Below are 19,210 nucleotides of genomic sequence, written 5' to 3' on the forward strand. Positions count from 1 at the left end.
TTGGCTGATGTAACCATTCCCCTAGCGCACACACGCAAAAGACAACAATGACTATCTTGTCATTGATCCCTTGGGAAGTTTAGGAAAAGGAACATGTGTCTGTAAGCCCTCTAAAATACACATATATATTTTCTCTTTTCTTCTCACTACATAAAACACAAACATATTCACAGAATCCTAAAGCCACTTGAAAAACAGCGATTGCTTACAAACAGTGAAAAGCATCAATAAGATGCAAAGAAATGAGCACTTAACGGAGGCCAAATTTGATGGGTTTTAACGCGAACCATTTTATTTAAAACAGGGATCCATCAGAGGTGGTGAACTATCAGGGTCAGTGGTCTAGAGCATGGCACGGATGAAAGGGAATACTCACCAGCACCTCACATGGGACTAAAAGACAATGTCAGCAACACACCATGAAAGAAAACAAAGAAAATGGAAAAGGCACCTGGCTGGGGGAGGGGTCGCGCGAGCACTGCCTCCGGGCAGGTTCCCGCCAGTGCGCTGTGGCTAAGTCTGGACCAGTGACGCTGGAGAGGGAACGGGACGTTCTGGTCTAACGCCCAGGATCCTATGTGGGGAGCTAACCTTTCCGCAGGTTTGTTTCTACCTGCCACATGTGGTTTCAGGTCCTAAAAGGCGGAGGAGGTTGCTAAATGTAACACCAAAGCTCCCCACTTTTTTTCCTCTAGGAGAGAAGGGGAGCCCTCCTCCAATTCAACTTCAGCAGTGGCTTCTGAAGGCTTATATAAGCATCCCGACTTAAAAAACAAGCAGTAAGGAAATAAAACACACACAAGTAGAGTGGGCTTAAAACCAGTCAGTCAAGTGGAAGGGCAAGAAAACGGTGGTGACCTGTCCATCAACTGTCCCGGTGGGATGCCCTGTCTCAGTGAAGATGTTTAAACCGCACCCACAACACAGGAAGCATAAAGCTGCTCCGGCAATTGAGTAGAGAGCTACCGTCTCCCGTCCTGCTACCAGCGGCCAAGTGCTGAAGTTACCAGGGACCCCCAAAGGCCCGACCCCCGCCCGCAATCGTCTGCCCCGCGGGGCCGGGTCTGTGGGAGACAAGACCCACGCTCTCAAATAACGACCCCCCCCTCCAGCCCCCGTTCCTTCCCGATCACGCTGTGCCTTTCGACCTCCCTCCTCCCGGCAAGTCCAGCCGATTCCGTCCCCTCCCAGTTCTAGGCACTCCCTGGACACATCTTGGATTATTATGAACCAGGGTCTTTTCATTTCTTTCCTACTCCGTTGGTGACTTTTGATTTGGAATGTCGATTCCTTCTCCTGGAAGAATGGCTCTCGCTGTTGCCTGGATGCTTGGGGGGGCCGTCTTCAGAACCTGGTCGAGAGGAATCGGATACGTCAGCCCTCAGCATCGTTGCGGGATGCGGGCCCAGGCTCTGCCCCTCTGCCCCAGCTCTCCCTGCCCGGGCCGCCCGCTGCTCCTCCACTGATCCTCGGGCGCCATCTAGTGGCCTTGCTAATAAACCAACACATAGACACCCCAGTGGACGCGAGTTTGAATCAATAGGGAGGCCTGGCGTGCTGCAGTCCATGGGTTCGCAGAGTCGGACACGACTGAGCCACTGAACTGACTGACTTGACTGATGGAAGCCCCGGGCCTCGGCTAACCAGCACAGCTAGGGCCTGGGTGTCCTGAGGATGTTTTACATCCCCGCAGGGTGGATTGTGGTCCATGGCGATGGGGGCCAGAAGTGAGAGCACAGATCACGTCAGAGCACAGAGGAGACCCCGTGAAAACTTACAACACGTTGGTGTCGAGTCTACCTTCGCAACCAAAGGGTGCACCAGTGAAGTTTCCCCCACCTTGGTCAGCTGCAAACCGTAGTTTCTAAATCCCTAAACTGGAACGAATTCTTGACTTGACAGGTGTGAAAGCTATTACACGACTTCTGGGGTCTGACCTGGAGGCCTCCCACCACTCAGGACGGGCAGCCGGAAGTCACCCGGGAAGACGCCGCAGGCCCTCGAGAGGCTCAGGGTCTACAGGGCCGGCATCCTTTGTCACGCTCCGTTGTGTGGGAGCTCAGAGAAAGGCGTCTACATGGGCTGAGTGCTGAGCAATCAGCAGGTTCCCAGCCAGCTGGACGGTGGGGCCAGGGCAGTGGAGGTGGGGTGGGGGTGGGCATTCTGGGCAGGGGGTGTGTAAGGTCTGGAAGGTCATCAGAACTTCCTGGCAGGAGGCTGGCTCTGCCCCAGAGTTGGGCACGTGGACCACCTCTGGCCTAGCAGTGGAGCCAAGATTCTCTGCTCCAGCGCTCAGGTTTTGTTTGTTTTCTAAACCATCGCCCTACCTTTCATTTAAATATATCTCTACCACCGCTTATATCTTGTAGTCTTGTCACTGCAGAACCTGGAAGTGCCATGGACTCATCTCTGGGCTGGGGGGGGGGGGGGGCGCGGGGGCGGGGTTGGTTCTGAATAAGGGAGCCGCCCGGGGGGGAGAAACCCTGTGCCCACCTCCATCCGCATTCCACAGTTTCAGGAGAAACCGCCCCCAGCAGGGTGACCAGCACTCTGCATTGTTTTCCCAGGGAGAGCTGTGCTGAGCCTCACCCGGAAGAACTCAGAAGAGTGACTCAGCAGAGCTGTCCCTCCCTCACCCCCGCTTTGCTGAGCCAGTCTTACGGCTGACATTCAAGGTCTCTGGTGTTTGCTTCTCTCCTTTTAGTCAAGTCCCATGATCAGTTCATAACTGACGAGCAAGTACTGTCTAGTGGAGCCTCCTTGGGATCATTTTTCTACAAGCCAAATTCTTTAAAAATAACCAGGTGGCCCCGGATCTTTCCAGAATGCTCTTTGGGGAAAGGCCAGTGGGAGATCCCTGACTACACTGCTGAAATCCCTCTGACGATGGTCTGTCTCTTGAATCAACGCGATCAAGCAGATCCGCCTCTTTTTTGAAAGGCTTCTCTCCTGGCACACAAATCTTCCTAACCCCTCTCACTCACAATGAAAGCCAAGGGAAGGAACATCTCCATCAGGATGGCTGAGACAGTGAGGTCTCGCTCTGTCCTCCTATCTCAGAAGAGGCAGAACCACATGGTGCCTCTTCTTATGAAGCCAAGTTTCTCGGGCAGAACCTATGAGTACATTGCTTCTTTTTTTTTTTTTTTTTGCTTGTTTTTTAATAAGTGACAGGAGACATGCAAGTGAGTAGGTTGGAGACCATTTAGGGCTCCAGATATTTATCAGTATTCAGAGGATAAATTCTGATTAGAAACCCCTTTACTGGGCTTTGGGAGCTTTGAGCAATAAGCAGGAGAAAGAGGGCGAGAAATACCTTTTGAACCTTTCCCGTGAGGCCAGGAGACGTCCGGAGTGTAGGCGCCATCTTCACACTCTGAGTAGGTCTAGGGAGAGAGGCAGGCTTAGCGGTGGGATGGATTGCTCCCAGGGGGAGAGCAAACAAGGAAGGGTGCTCCACCCCGGCCTCTCTGGGGCTAGGGACCCCCACCAGCAAGGGCGGGACCGCCTGGTGCTCAGGCTCTCAGCCCTAAGAGCAAGGCTACTCCCAAGTGATGCAGAACAGATCTTCCAGAAAGTGCCTTTAGCTCCTTAGGCTAAAAGGATAAATAGTGGATGAAAGCTGCTATTTTCACTTAAACGAGACTGCTATAGCGTTTTAAACCCACTCACATCAATCCTCTACCTTAATCCTCCTCTACTAGGAATGGAGGGATTCCCAGGTGGCTCAGTGGTGAAGAATCCGCCTGCTAACGCGGGAAGCACTGGAGACTCGGGTTCAATCCCTGGCTCAGGAAGATCCCCTGGAGGACTAAAATGGCAACCCCCTCCATCTGTCTTGCCTGGAAAATCCCCCAGACACAGGAGCCTGGCGGGCTACAGTCCATGGGGTCTCAAAGAGTAGGACACAACCGAGTGGCTGAACATGCCCGCACACATGCATGCAAACGAAGTAAGCAGGGCGAGAGTTTCAGCAAGGGAGCCCCAGGCTGGGACGCAGGAGGAGGCCTGCACAGGGTGAAAGACCCAGCTTTGCAAAAACTAGTCCAGGGCTTGCCCCGCAATTAAAAACAAACAAAAAGAATTAACAAATAATTTTAGAAGTTTTAACCCTCTTAAGAAATAAGGATAAAAGTACGGGAGCTATTGAACAGGGCAGTCCCAAGCAAGAACGGAAATTATAGGAAGTGAATTCTGAACCGGCCGTGTTTGGGGGGCGGGGGGAGCGGGGCGGGGGGAGCGGGGCGGGGGGATGATGCCCTGCCCACGCTCTGCCGGCCACGCCCCATCTGCCGGCCACGCCCCATCCTCCGTGACTGTGCTCCCGGCTACAGTGCCAAGGAGGGCGTGATCAGACACAAAAAGCCATCTCTACCTTCCCTTCTATACCTTTTCTCGGTGACCATAGTGCTCTGCATACCAAACCATGCCGTACAGGCACAGGAAGGTGGTGAAAGCCTGGAAGAGAAAAACAAGCACAGAACAGTTTTAGAGTGAGGGTGCAACCCAAAATTCCGTTTTCCTGAACTTTAGGATTTCGATGGGAATTCACACATGGCGTCTTGAGGAGTTTCTGCCTCCTGCCCCAGGATGCCGGTTACAGCACGGCTGGGTGCAGCAGCGACGACCCCCCGGGAGGCAGCGGGGAAGACCGCTAGGGCTTTCTGAGAGAGGAGCTGGGACACCTCGGTTACCAGTGTCTCCGTGGTTGGCTGGGCTTCCCTGATAACTCAGCTGGTAAAGTGAAGAATCAGCCTGCAATGTGGGAGGCCTGGGTTCGATCCCTGGGTTGGGAAGATCCCCCGGAGAAGGGAAAGGCTACCCACTCCAGTATTCTGGCCTGGAGAATTCCATGAACTGTATAGCGCATGGGGTCGCAGAGAGTCGGACACAACTGAGCGACTTTCACGTCACTTCACTTTCCGTGGTTATCACTGTGACTCTGCCGTCAGAATGAAGATCTCTTCCAGGTGTGGGATCAGGTAGGTGCATTTTCTGAGCAGCTCTGTGGCTTCTGACTAAGAGCACGTATGGGCCTCTATCTTGTACCTCTTTTGGGGGTCTGATTCTCACAGTCCATCCTCTGCACCTTGGCCCCCATCACTGGAGTCAGTTAGGAGGACTCAGCCGGTCACCTTCTGAGGGAAACAGGATTTTTTTGGTTAATATTTATTTTTTGGTTCCGCTGGGCCTTCCTTACTGCATGGAGACTTTTTCTAGTTGTGCCAAGCGGGGGCCCCTCTCCGTTGCGGTGTGCAGGCTTCTCATTATGCTGGCTCCTCTTGCTGTAGAGCATGAGCTCTAGGGCACGTGGGCTCGGAGTTGGGGTACAGGGGCTGACTGCCCCACTGCAGGTGGGATCTTCCCCTGACCAGGATCGAACCAGCGTCCCCTGCATTGCCAGGTGGATTTGTAACCACTGGACCACCAGGGAAGCCCAGGAAGAGGGTTTCTGAATGAAAAAGCAGTTCTCCTTCCGTGTAGGGTCACAGTGGTGCTGGGGGACCCTGAGGACACAGGCCCACGTGGAGGTGGCAGGGCCCAGCAGGACACCACTGCCCTAGGCGTGGCACTGCTGTTTAGTCTCAGCGGCCCCACTGCAACCCCAGTTCTGGCTGCTTCTGTTTTTCTGTTAGGTAGATAGGAAAATAAAGAGAAGGTCAAGTTGTCTTGTGAGACTGTGTGAAAAGACACAGGCATAGTCCATGGTTACCCAGAGACTGGCATCACCTCCACTCCCCCTGGTGTGCCCCACCAGCCCCCCTATACCCTAAATTATGCTCTAATTTAAGGGAAAAAATAGCACCTAAAAATCTAGAGTTTAAAAATGTGTCAAAAAACTGAAAGTTGGGGGAAGTTCCTGGCTGCCTGGACTACACCATGTGACAGGACAGGAAAGGACCCCAGCCGGGCCTCAGCTTCCCCTTGTGACCATGAGGGAGTCGCCAAAACCAAGCAAACAAGTGCCCGTTCTGCTGTTATGTGGTGGTGCTCAGCTGCGCAGTCGTGTCCAACTCTTTGTGATCCCACAGACTGCAGCATGCCCAGGCTTCCCTGTCCTTCACCATCTCCTGGAGCTTACTCAAACTCATGTCCATTGAGTCGGTGATGCCATCCAACCATCTCATCCTCTGTCATCCCCTTCTCCTCCTGCCTTCAATCATTTCTAGCATCAGGGTCTTTTCCAACAAGTCAGCTCTTTGCATCAGGTCACCAAAGTATTGGAGTTTCAGCTTCAGCATCAGTCCTTCCAATGAACATTCAGGACTGATTTCCCTTAGGATGGACTGGTTGGATCTCCTGCTGTCCAGGGGACTCTCAAGAGTCTTCTCCAACACCACAGTTTGAAGGCATCAATTCCTCAGCGCTTCTGTTCTGTTTCTTCAGAATTCCTTACTTTGGGAACCCACTGACAGAACATCCTCCTCAAGGTCTAACCTCCATCTCTTCCACTGCGTTTCCTGCTGGGGACCTGTCCCCTTGACTCAGTCATGGGAATAGTTGTGAAATTATGCTGTAATCTTCACTTCTTGAATAATTTCAGTTCTTCCTAAGAGTCATAACTTTAAATCTAGAAGTGTTAATCCTCATCTCACAGTAGAGGAATAAAGCTCAGAGAGGTGAATGACCTTCTTAAAGATGCACAGCTAGAGGGTGGCAAGATTGAAACCGGAACACCGGTTTCTTTACATACCTGGATCAAACTTTAGGGGTGTCTATCAAAATAAACGCGAATTTCAGGTCTACATGTTTTTAGAGTGCTATCCATTATTTATCTGTCCATTTACCCGTTCCTGGGGGAAGAAAGGCATCATGGGAGGAGCCAGTGTGCCCAGCCCGCAGTCCGGAGGATGGAGCCCAGACTGCAGGGGGACGAGGGGCTGCGCCTTCTCGTCACGGGCGGCCTGTAGCATAGCCCGGGTCCAGTTCCTCCGGGTCAGTGACATTCACAGAGTGTCTGCTGGGTGCACGGAGTCACCTTACGGGTCAAAAAAGAAAGGAGTCTGAGTGCTCCCCTGGTCCTTCCATGCCAGTGAAGTGGGAATAGTGGAATGGTGGAGAGATAACACGAAATATAAGAAGACCCACTAGTTCATTTTTTAAAAATTAAGTCCTTACTGAAACTGGTGTATATTAGGGTGTTTTTTTAATTTAAGAAAGCTCGTATCTCCCCATCGAAAAATTAAGCCATGAATGAATATACTAAAATTATAAAATGAAAAAACGACTTCTAATCTTTAACACAGTCCAGTACTTGTTCAGATTTCTAATATACAGCATCATTAAATGTACCGTTTTCATGGCATGGCAAGAGCGGAAAGACTAGGGGATCTGTAGCACGTAAAACTAAGTATGTCAGCTCCTTGGGGGAGAGAGCAGGACAGCCTAGGTTGCACAAGGAGGGGAGGGAGGTGGGGGTCCACCTCCAGGGACCAGTCGGTGACTGCGCTGCGAGGGTCGTCATTGCGCATCTCGCCCACCAGAGGGCAGGCGTGCGGGGCTCGTCTTCCCCAAGCTTTCTCTCCTGCCCTGGAGGGCAGACTGGCAGCTTGGGGCTGCTCCAGGAGCAGACAGCTGGGCAGACCTTGCTTTGTAGGAGGGCAGGCAAACACTGGCAGGTGCTGCGTGGCAGATGCTTATCATCACGAGCCATGCAGAGGACCTGCTGTGGTAGCCACATTTACCACTTCACCTGGGTACAAGAGGCCCTTTTCACACTTGTCCCAGGAGACAAAAGCTTGTAATTTATGGGTTTGCAATCACACCTCTGGAAATCTAGGCAAGTACCCACTTAAAATGTCAAGGCCTGGCATTTAAATAGCAATTGTGCAGATTTTGTTTAAAGAAAGAGAAGAAAAAAAGAAAAAAGAAAAAACGTGAGGGCTAAGAGCCAAGGCACCACACAGACCCAGGTGTGGCTTCCATATTATGGTTACCAGCATTCAAATCCACCCAGACTCATTAGACAACTGGTGCTGTGGCAGCTTATCAACCAGCATACGGGGCCTTTATTTCTACATTCATCACAAATTCTGCGTATACTCTCTTCCCAATCAAGGCAAATAATTGGGGGCTTTGTTTCTCTTAGCGTGGAGACATGGCGTAAACTGTGTTCTCTTACTGAAAAATGTTTGCCCCCTAAGGCTGAGACCAATCTTGATCTTTAATAAAAAACCGTGATTATAAAATGTGCCGGGCACACACATTTTTTAATATTTATTAAACCCACACTTTATTTCCACTCTTTTTCTCTAACTGATGAATGTGCAAGGCTGTGGGGACTCCTAATCATCCCAGCCAGAGGTTTCTCTTCAGGCCAGCTCCCCTTCCAGGGCACTCGTCACTGACAACACTAACTGGGGGATTCTACTTATCTGCAAAGTCCTCTTTCCTGTGGCGGTTTCTCGTCCCCGGCCCAGCGTCTAGAATGTGGCTTCTCCTCCCCTCACTATGGCCCCCGACTCTTACCAAGCCGATGTCTCCTACCATTTACCCCAAGCATGGACGCCTCCTGACTCCTGCGTCTCCATCGCTGAGTCTTTCCAGAGCTCCTGGACAGACCAGAACTTCCAATGACACAAGACACCTTCACCTGCAAAGTCTAATGGCCCCTCACACCTTAACACACCTCCTTTCAACGAGCTTCTCGGATACGCCTCAACCTGTCACTAGTGCTGGAAGCCACGAGTGGCCCAAACAGGAAAGCCGGAGCCGCCCTCCCCAGCTCTGCCGAGGGGACGCCTGCTCGGCCGGCTTCCTGCCGCCCTTTCTCTGCACCCTCAATGCCACTGCCTGGGACAGGTCCTCCCTGAGCTCCCAGCGACACCCTCAGGCTCGGCCCTCCTCCGTCCCCTCCCTTCCACGCTCTCCCGGCCTCCGGCTACTCCGTGAGGCAGTCTTTCCACCGAAAAATCCCTGAATTTCCACCGACACACAGGGCCGGTCCCAGGCAGACACGTCCCGCCCCCTCGTCCTGCGCCTTGCTCTCGCCCTCGCTCCTCAAACAGGCCGCCATCTTCCCGTGCCTCGCGCGCGGGGGCGCTTCGTCTTCACACCTGCCTGTCTCATCATACGTGTCTGGGTCCCCTGGTCTCCGTCTCTGGACCTCATCCCCCTCGTCTCCCCGCATTTGATGAGTGTTTCCCGTGCCTCAGGCGCTGTGCTAGCGTCTGTGGGACCGAAGGACGACGGAGACTTATTCTCTGTGAGCAGCAGGAAGTGCCAGGTTGAGGAGACCGACATAAACACCACAGAAAATGTCACGCTGGGGCCAGAGCTTGAGGAGGTATGTACAGAATGGGACGGTTCCCCCCAGGAGGGGGTCCTCTTGTCTGCCTTGCAGGCCGGAGTGTATTGCACGCGGGGCGCAGATGGAAGGTTGGTCTTGGCATTAAGGTTCGCCAGGTGGAGGAAAAGGCAGGACAAAGCACTCAGCGTGGGCAAAGGAAACCTCTCGGGTGCAGGCAGGACAGGTCTGGAAGGACGATGCGCTGAGGTGTTCGGTAACCGGGAACAGGTTGGTGGAGCCTGAGGACGGGGGGCTGCAGGGCTGGGTGTGAGAACCATCCAGGCAGTGACGGCCCGAACACGCGGGCACGACTTCGCATTTCCGCTGCTGGGTGTGCGCTGGGGACCCGTCTTCCTTCCCACCCTTTCTGCCCCCCAGAGGGAGCTTCCAGGGGTAACCCTGCGCTTTCCCTCACCCCTTCCCCAGGGGGCGGTGTGTCTTAACTGACTGGGGAACAGGGATGAGCAAGCCAGCCATTTCCTTTCTCAGCGTGGGGAGGCCGGCTTTTCTAAGGCTGGAGAGGAAAGTGTGTCTGCTCCTGGGGCTCGCAATTGGAAGGCCCTCGTTGGCATCGGACGTGGAGACTGAGAACGTGGGCTCTCAGTCATAAAGCGGCTGCTTCTGACTCCACAGCCCTCGTTCTTCCTGCCTGTCTCCTAACTGCTCTGAACCTGGGGGGGGGGGGGGGGGGCGGGGTGGGGAATACTGTTCTCTTGGGCCCTCTCAAGCCCCAGCAATCGGGACGGATTCTAAGCGGGGAGGAAGGGATTCCGACCTGAATTCTGAATTCTGGAAGACCGCCTTGGCAGCAGAGTGGAGAACGGATCTGAAGGACAGGATGGAGAAGATGGGAGAGGATGGGGTGGAGCTGGGTCACATGGCAGGGAACCTGATGGCTGACTCAAAGAGGTGACGTTGGGAGGCGGCGGCCGCCTCGCCTCGGGGCTTCGGCTGGGCGCCCGTGGAATGGGAGGACCCATGCACTGTGATCCCGGGTGACCCCGAGCACACCTGATCGGCTGAGCTGCACCCCAGCTTGTCGGCTGCTCTCTCCAGAGCTCCTCCAGCTCTGTGCACACACACCAAGATGATATCTGAGTATCAGTAGTTGGCAGAGGTAACTCCCACATGCCCTTCGAGGGCTTCCGAGGGGGACCCCCGTGGAGGGGGGAGTGGGATATCTCTAGCCAGACTCTCTGGGTTTGAGCCCTGGCTCAGCCAGGACGACCTTAGGTAAGTTAAGGGGACCTCTCTGTGCCTTTATCTGGGAAAGAGGATAACAAAGTACTTCCCCTCAAAGTGTAAAGCTCAAATACACAATGTGTGAAAAGTGCTTCCAGCAGTGCCTGGTGCATGGTAAGCATGAATAAATCTCATCTTTGCAGTCACCTACCTGTGCGGCTCCACATTAGGGCAGCTCTGAGGAGCACTCGGCCATGTGACGGACTTACAAGGGACCACGCTAAGGGATGGAGAGACTGAGAAACGGGTCATGTCCTCAATACAGTTACCATCGCAAAGACACCAAGGTGCATCAAAATTCACCAACCTAAGGAGGGGGATGCTAAGTGTCTAATCAGTAAAACACAGTGAAAGTCTCTAAAAGTTAGAGACTGGAGGGGCCCGGAGACAGCTCATTGGACACAGCTGGCCGTGGGGAGACTCTTCTGGCGACTGATGCCCCTGGAGGAGGCCCTGCAATAGGCTGTGATAAAAAGCACCTTCTGTCCACATCTCAGGAGTCTCGCTGGCCTTAACTTGCCTGTGGTCCCGTTGGCGCCAGGTGAGGGTTGTGCCCACCCCTGCCCGCCATGAGTACCCGCTACAATTCACAGAGCCAGGGTGCCCGTGCCAGAGAGAAACGTGAGGAGCAAAGGGTAACATTTCCTGGCCCGTCTGACTAGGAACCAATCCTTACATCTTGTCTCACTGTGACAGAAAAAATACACCTGAGCATGAATTCTGGAGTTTGAGGACAAAAGAGATCCTTCTCCCCTTTCACTGTTCAATGCACAGGCTTAAGGTACCTTGGCACAGTTAGGATTTCTAACAAGTAATCCTAAAAATAGACACCATGAAAGACAATAAAAACACTTAAAAAATACAAAGTTCAGTCCTGCCAAAAGGAAAAAACAAACAAACAAACAAAAAAAGACTGGAATCTGATTAAGCCTCTAGATCCAGCTACCAATTTATCGAAAATACAGAAGACAAAGAAATCTGATAAATGACAGTAAGGATGGCATCAGTAAAACCAGATGAGGGGAAAACCTACAGGACAAAAGATTTTGTTTCTTCAACAAATAAACTGCAAAGCAGAGAGTGCTAGAGATGGAGAGAAACATGTAGATTAAAAGAGGCATGCAAACCAACTGCAATGAGTAGATGCTGATTCAAATAATCTGTTAGAAAATACAAACTTGAAGGAAACATGAGAAATGTGAACACTGATCAGCTGCTTAACAGTATGAAGGCATGAATTCTTTTTCCAGTGTGATAATGTCATAAAAAGAAAAGCCTTCCTGTCTTTTTAGAGAGACATCCTGAAATAGGAAAAGTGGACCTGCTTCTAGTAAGCTGGGGTAGGGATAGTGCGTGTGGAACAGAAGGACACAAGATCAGCCATTGGTGGGTAACTGCTAAATCTGGGTGATGCGTACGTGAAGGGGGAGCGACCTTATCTACTTGACATGTTTGAAATTTATGTGATAATAATAAACATTTTTAAAAGCCCGAGTTAATTTTCTAGACTAAGTAAGTAAAAGCAAAGAATCTTAAATGTAAAATAAGACTTTTCTCCAGAGTAACAAAACAAATTAAGAAGGGTAATCACAGAATTTTAAATTTTAAAAATTTTTAGGTAAGATCCTGTTTCATTTGAGAGATGAGGGAAAAGTCCCAGGACAATGAAGCTGGAGGCCCCCAGGACTCTTCCCTTCAGAGAGGAAAACACACCCAACACAAGCATGGCCTATAACATTGGCCTGGGGAAAAGAAATTGCGTGGCCTGATTACCTCCAAACCCCCTCCCCTTACATGGCCTGTAAACCACAGTCTGTCATTTTGTATATAAACACTTGGTAATACACACATTACAGGGTACAGTAACTATCGTCCCTTCGAGGCAGACCTGACATTCTCAGCAAACGCAGGCGAATGCTCACAAGTGAAACAAATGAGAGTATAATGTACCTGCTGGGGGCATGTGATCAGACCTACAAAGGGGACCAATTTGGGGTGCCATGTGGTCCTATGTATTTGTTCTTGAACTTCATCCCATGGCCAATTTTGGGCTACTTACAAGTAGTATGTCTTGTCTATAAATGTCTAAGAAACCTTGGTGCACAAGAGGGTCTTGTTTTGTTCTAGAAGAGACCATGGGGAGTTTAGCACTTCAAGGTAGAAAAGTAATGACTTACCACGCAAAGAAGCCAAAGCACAACATAGAGTATTTGGGTCTTAGAGAAGAGATCTTGTCCAAATTTTATGCAGACAATAGCTTCCAGGAAACCAATGACCCTGTGACACAGAACAAGAGGTTAAATAACAAACTCATCTTATCAGAATGTAACGCATTACCAGAAACATGCATAATTCCATCAGAAAGTTCAACAGGTCAAAAGATTTCTGCTCCAAACACTGGAAGGAAGTCCCCTACAAAATGACAGTGTTCTAGTCTACTGTGCTTTCTTTAGAGACAATACATATTATATGTATTATATATATATATATATAGATTTAATTTAAACAAGCTATTTTACTGTTATTCTTCTCTTCTTTTTTTCAGATTATTTTTTTAGAGCAGTTTTTCAGGCTCATAGTAAACTTGAGGGAAAGGTACAGATTTCTGACCATTCTCTGCCCTCACGCACGCACAGCTTTCCCCACTATGAATATCCCCCACCAGGGCAGCACATCTGTCACAAATGATGAACACAGTCACCCAAAGTCCACAGGTTACCTCAGAGTTCACTCTGATGGTGGTGTACATTCTATGGGTTTGCATAGATGTTCAAAGTGTAACGTATCCACCACTGGGCTTCCCAGGTGGTGCTAGTGGTAAAGAACCTGCTTGCCAAGGCAGGAGACGTAAGAGATGCAAGTTCAGTCCCTGGGTTGGGAAGATCCCCTGGAGAAGGGCATGGTAACCCACTCCAGTATTCTTGCCGGGAGAATCCCATGGACTACAGTTGCAAAGAGTTGGGCACAACTGAAGCGACTTAGTGTATATACATCTACCATTAGAGGGTCAGAAGGAATAGTTTCACTACCCTAAAAGCCCTCTGTGCTCTGCTTATTCATCCCTTTATTCCTCCCTGGAAATAAGTTATTTTTCACATCTTCCTTCCTCACAGACCACAATCTCAAGTGTGTACATTTTCATAGCCACAGGCCACTTGATGTCATCTCGGTCAGAGCCATCACGACAGGTGGACAGACACCCCCTTGGTTGAGACCCTGGCAGAGACAGGAAATCCACCACCTCTGTGGGCAACTTCTTCTGCTCTTTCAGTCTCTTTAGCTTTGGGGAAGTTGTTCCTTATCTCCAGTGGGTAGCTGCCTCCTCCCACCCCAGTCCTAACTCTGCCCTCTACAGTCATACAGGGGAGCGTGAGCCTCCAGGTGAGGCTTTCAGTAACTTGAAGGCAGTGATCACATTCCCTCCCAGCCATCTAGGAATTTCCAGATTTAATATGTCCAGTTCTGCTGACAATAAAAACCCTTTATTCTCTGCATCCGTAAGGAATTTTGCTAAATAAAAAAAATGTTTAAAAAAAAACTTTCATGTTTTACTCCTGAATTAAAACATCAAAGAAAAAAGCAAATCTTGTATTATAGAATTTCATTTATGAATATTAAAATCAGGCCTTTATTACGGTTCAGAAATTGAAGGTAAGAACTAAGGAGGTGGGGTACCACAGCTCATCCCTTCATCCCAGTGACTGCCCAGAAACAGCGATTTCTGACAAGGCCACGCTAGCTATTCCTTGCTCAGGAAGGAAGCGAGACAATCAGGGACTTGTCCTTTTGCAGGCATAATCTCTGACATCAGGCAGGAAGGGGCCCGGAAGACCCCAGGACCCCTCCCCAGTGCAGACACAGAGGTCACTGCCACGGTCAAATGGATGGACAGCTCTAAACAGCTGAACACCTGGAGTCAGAACCACCAAAGCAGGAAGTCTCCAGTATGGATCTCTAGTGAGTCTGGGGTGGTCTTGTCCCCTGGGACAAACCGAACAAGGTTTAGGAGTGGTTGCCTGAATCTTTAAAGACCACTCTCACACACACTCACACACACACCCCGGCCCAATAAAGCACAGCCCTTGTGAGAAAGCCGCATTTCAGCCCAGCATCGTGGGAGGCCAGAGGGAGCAGGGCTGAGGTCGGTGTCATCCTGAGATCGAGACCACCAGCCGACACTAGGGGGCAGCAAAGCAGCTTCGGGAAGCGCTCCTGTGGGCGGACACAGAAAGCAAGCCCGCCTGAGGGACTGCAACCGGAAGGAAGTCTGCCCACCCGCCCTGAGCGGACAGAACAGCGGGCTTTACTGTGACAGGCTTCTAAATAGTCAACTGACCGAGGCGCCCTTGGAGAGTTCGGTGACCAGCTGATTAGAGCTGTGTTTCTCAGACTTCTGTGACCTGAGTCCCACGGCAGGAAACACAATTTTCATTTTGTTCCCCCTCCCACACACAAACAACCTGCCCCAACACACACAAAACAACTGTCCCCTTGCTGACATTTTCCTACCCTATTTCATTGTCAGAAAAATGCTGGTCATGACTCACTCCGGTGACTTCATAACGGCCTGAAATTTGCTCTCAAGACCAGTGCTTTGCAGTCAGGAACTTCAGGATGACTTGGTCCCCACATGCTGAGGAATCTTAGCTAAACTGTTGTCCACGGAGGTGACCTTGAGTAGAGACTGGGTGGGGGAGGGGGGTCAGGACGGAGGCGGAGGGGCAGCGTGAGGTCACGAGGTGACATGGGTCTCGAAGGCCACCCCAGAGCTCGGCTTTCAGTCTGAGGGACCTGAGAATCCTGGGGGCGTTGCAGCAGAAGGCTGAACTAGTTTCATTTTGTGGAGACTCATTTTGGCGGCTGGAAGAGAACTGCTGTGAGGAGACTGTGGAGGTGAGGACCTGGAGGAGATGTGGGATGTGGGGAGCAGCAGGAACAGGGATGCATCACCCCAGCCATTCACAGACCCCATACCCAGCAATGCTGGCCCTTAGAGGGAGTCCTGAAACGTAACACCCTCATGGGAGGTCAACACCACTTCCTTACGGGCTCAAATTGCTGTCGGCCTGGGGCTTGAGGCCAGAGGCCTGGGTACTGTGGGAGCCTCTATGAAGCCTGGCAGCTGAGGCAACACCAACCACCTCACCCTGGGCAGCCCCTCCATGGTATTGCCCTCAACTTAGAGCCAATTTCAATCTCGGATCTTGACCAGGCTGAGCAAGGCGGCCAATCTGTGGCTGGATAGAACCCAGGACTCTCCCTCCCCTTCATGCTTGTTGCTGTCCTTATCGTGAAGGAGCATGTTCAGTTCAGCTCAGTCACTCAGTCGTATCTGACTCTCTGTGACTCCATGATTGCAGCACACCAGGCTTCCCTGTCCATCACCAACTCCCGGAGCTCACTCAAACTCATGTCCATCACCAACTACCGGAGCTTGCTCAAACTCATGTTCATCGAGTCGGTCATGTCATCCAATCATCTCATTCTCTGCTATCCCCTTTTCCTGCCTTCAGTCTTTCCCAGCATTAGGGTCTTTTCCAATGAGTCACTTCTTCACATCAGGAGGCCAAAATATTGGGGTTTCAGCTTCAGCATCAGTCCTTCCAATGAATATTCAGGACTGATTTCCTTTAGGACTGGAGAAGGAAATGGCAACCAACTCCAGTATTTTTGCCTAGAGAATCCCATGGACTGAGGAGCCTGTTGGGCTACAGTCCACAGGGTCACAAAGAGTTGGACACGACTGAGCAACTTCACTTTCCTTTAGGATGGACTGGTTGGATCTCCTTGCAGTCCAAGGGACTCTCAAGAGTCTTCTCCAACACCACAGTTCAAAAGCATCAATTCTTCAGTGCTCAGCTTTCTTTATAGTCCAACTCTCACATACATACGTAACTACTGCAAAAACCATAGCTTTGACTAGATAGACCTTTGTTGGCAAAGTAATGTCTATGCTTTTTAACATGCAGTCTAGGTTGGTCATAGCTTTTCTTCCAAGGAGCAAATGTCTTTTATTTCATGCAGTCACTATCTGCGGTGATTTTGGAGCCCCCCAAAATAAAGTCTCACACTGTTTCCATTGTTTCCCCATCTATTTGCCACCTCTTCTTAATATTTTCTGCTTCTGTTAGGTCCATACTGTTTCTCTCCTTTATTGTGCCCATCTTTGCATGAAATGTTCCCTTGGTATCTCTAATTTTCTTGAAGAGATCTCTAGTCTTTCCCATTCTTTTGTTTTCCTCTATTTCTCTGCATTGATCACTGAGGAAGGCTTTCTTATCTCTCCTTGCTCTTCTGTGGAACTCTGCATTCAAATGGATATAGCTTTCCTTTTCTCCTTTGCCTTTACCCTCTCTTCTTTTCTCAGCTATTTGTGAGGCCTCCTCAGACAACCATTTTGCCTTTTTGCATTTCTTTTCCTCTGGGATGGTTTTGATCACTGCCTCCTATACAGTATCACAAACCTCCATCCACAGTTCTTCAGGCACTCTGTATATCATATCTAATCCCTTGAATCCATTTGTCACTTCCACTGTATAATCATAAGGGATTTGATTTAGGTCATGTCTGAATGGTCTAGTGGTTTTCCCTACTTTCTTCAATTTAAGTCTGAATTTGGCAATAAGGACTTCCTGATCTGAGCCACAATCAGCTCCCAGTCTTGTTTTTGCTGACTGTATAGAGTTTCTCCATCTTTGGCTATAAAGAACATAATCAATCTGATTTCAGTGTTTACCATCTGGTGATGGTCATGTAGTCTTCTCTTGGGTTGTTGGTAGAGAGTGTTTGCTATGACCAGCAGGTTCTCACGGGCAGGAGTCAAATCAACTTTGGGCTGCCTGAGGTGCCTCTGCCTGGTGTGAGGCTGGCCACTCATAAATAAAAATGACCTTAATGCAGAACCCGGCATCAGGAAATCCTCGGTGGATACAACAAGAATGTGTCACGGTCTTATTGAAACTGGGGCACAAAAGCGCTCAGCCTGGTGTGTGTGAGCTGCATAGACAAGTCAACCTCGAGCAGAGACTTCTATCTGTAGCACAGGTTGCTCCTGGATTCTCAAGATGCCACAGCCTGTGTGCATCCTACAGATGCAGCCCTGCAGCTGCACAAAACACTTGGCCGCGAGAGCTTGGGGCGCAGATAGGTCACTCTCCAGCGGCCAGGAGCTGACTCTCTACCAGTGGAAACAAGCCATGTATACAAGCGACACAACTATGATACAGTCCCACAGGGAGCCAGGAGCCACTGCAGAACTTCAGGAGGCAGTTCCAGTTCCGGTTCAGATGAGTTCCAGTTCCGGTTTGGGGAGGAAGTGAGCGCTGAGCTGGGCCTTAAGGAGGTAGAGAACTCTTTCAGTTGTGCTCCATGGAACATCTGAACTTCCTAAGAAGCCCCGGGGCAGGATGAAGAGGGGGAGAAGGGGGCGGAGGGTCCTGGGTGGCACGCCCAGAACGATCCTGCTCAGTTGTTTTGCTGTATATCAGGGTTTGGAGGAAGATATCATTGGAGAAAAAGGATTCAGTTGCTGAAAAAGATTTGTGACTATTGCAGAAGACTGGGGCTTGTCATTAGGTGTTTCTGAGCAAGGGAGCAGGGAGCAGCAGGACAAAGGGTGGTCAGTCTGGAGGAGGATGGGATGAAGGAGAAGACACTGGAAACAGGAAATGGGAACCTGGCAAGGATGCTGCCCTTGCAATGTGAGGGCTGAGGGTGGGAAACAGAGATGCATGTGGACCAGAGGGAAGGCAGTATGAGAGGCTGTGAGCAACGGTCGGCAGGAAGATGATGGTGGCCTGGGAGTGCTGGGGAAGGTGGAGGAGGCAGGAAAGGCTTCCTCCAGTTGTCCGTTCCCTCCAAACACTCCCTCCTCCTGTAAGGACACTGAGCTGCATGCTGTGTCTACCCTTAAGAAGAAGCCTGGAAGAACTGAAGCGTAATTACAAGAAGTTGTGGAGGGGAGAGGGGTGGCAGGGAAGCCAGCAAAGGAGACTGAGACGCAGCAGCAACGGAGGAAGAAAACCTGCAGGGCAGCTGCTATAGAAGGAAGGAAACAGTCTAGAGATGGCAGACTGTGGCAGACTGATGGCAGTCTAGAGATGGCCACAGAGAAGACGGGAGAGGCGAGGGTGGAGAAGGACGTGCCGACGTGGAGCTGCCCTTGGACAGCGCGATGTGCAGAGGAGCAGAGGCAGACGCTTACTGTCTCAGGTCACAGCAGGGCTGGGACAACTTGGGAGAGGAAGCTAGTGTGGTGAGAGGCAGTTCGGAAGCAACCGGGCTCCAGGCCTGGGCCCTGGGGACCAGCAGCTCTGACCCAACCCCTGGAGACCCAACCCAAGGACTGGCCAGAGGAGGAAAGGTGACTGCTCACTCCTGTTACAGCCACAGCTTGGAAGCCTTCCTTCCAGGGCCAAGGGATCCAACCTCTTTTCTTCATCAACTAGCCCAATGCTCTCCTTTGGAGGCACAGAAACTCAATTATAATGGGGAGGGGAGGGGGAGAAAGGTGAAGATGAAGACAGTTTCACGTGCACACCTGGGCCATCTGTCCACCTTGATCTGGCCCTGACACCCACAAAGATGTAGTAACCAGAAGAGGTTCTCCCACGTCGACTTCTCCCCATGGGTTCCCATTCTCCGGATGGATGGAGTCCTGTCTCAGTTGGGCCTAGGATG

General features: G+C 50.9%; 1 protein-coding gene across 1 annotated transcript in view; it reads right to left on the reverse strand.

Annotated features, from left to right (window-relative positions):
• Positions 1 to 265: 265 nt before the first annotated feature.
• Positions 266 to 19,210, reverse strand: part of PTDSS1 (phosphatidylserine synthase 1) — a 70,773-nt gene continuing 51,828 nt past the window's right edge. The window contains exons 10-13 of the mRNA XM_069600572.1: positions 12,709 to 12,808; positions 4,390 to 4,458; positions 3,317 to 3,386; positions 266 to 1,351 (exon numbers count right to left, since the gene is read on the reverse strand). Coding sequence (XP_069456673.1) covers positions 1,242 to 1,351; positions 3,317 to 3,386; positions 4,390 to 4,458; positions 12,709 to 12,808 — 349 coding nt within the window. The 3' untranslated portion in view covers positions 266 to 1,241. The remainder of the gene's footprint in view (positions 1,352 to 3,316; positions 3,387 to 4,389; positions 4,459 to 12,708; positions 12,809 to 19,210) is intronic.

This window comes from Ovis canadensis, chromosome 9, assembly GCF_042477335.2.
Source record: "Ovis canadensis isolate MfBH-ARS-UI-01 breed Bighorn chromosome 9, ARS-UI_OviCan_v2, whole genome shotgun sequence".
In the NCBI taxonomy this organism is placed as follows: Eukaryota; Metazoa; Chordata; class Mammalia; order Artiodactyla; family Bovidae; genus Ovis; species Ovis canadensis.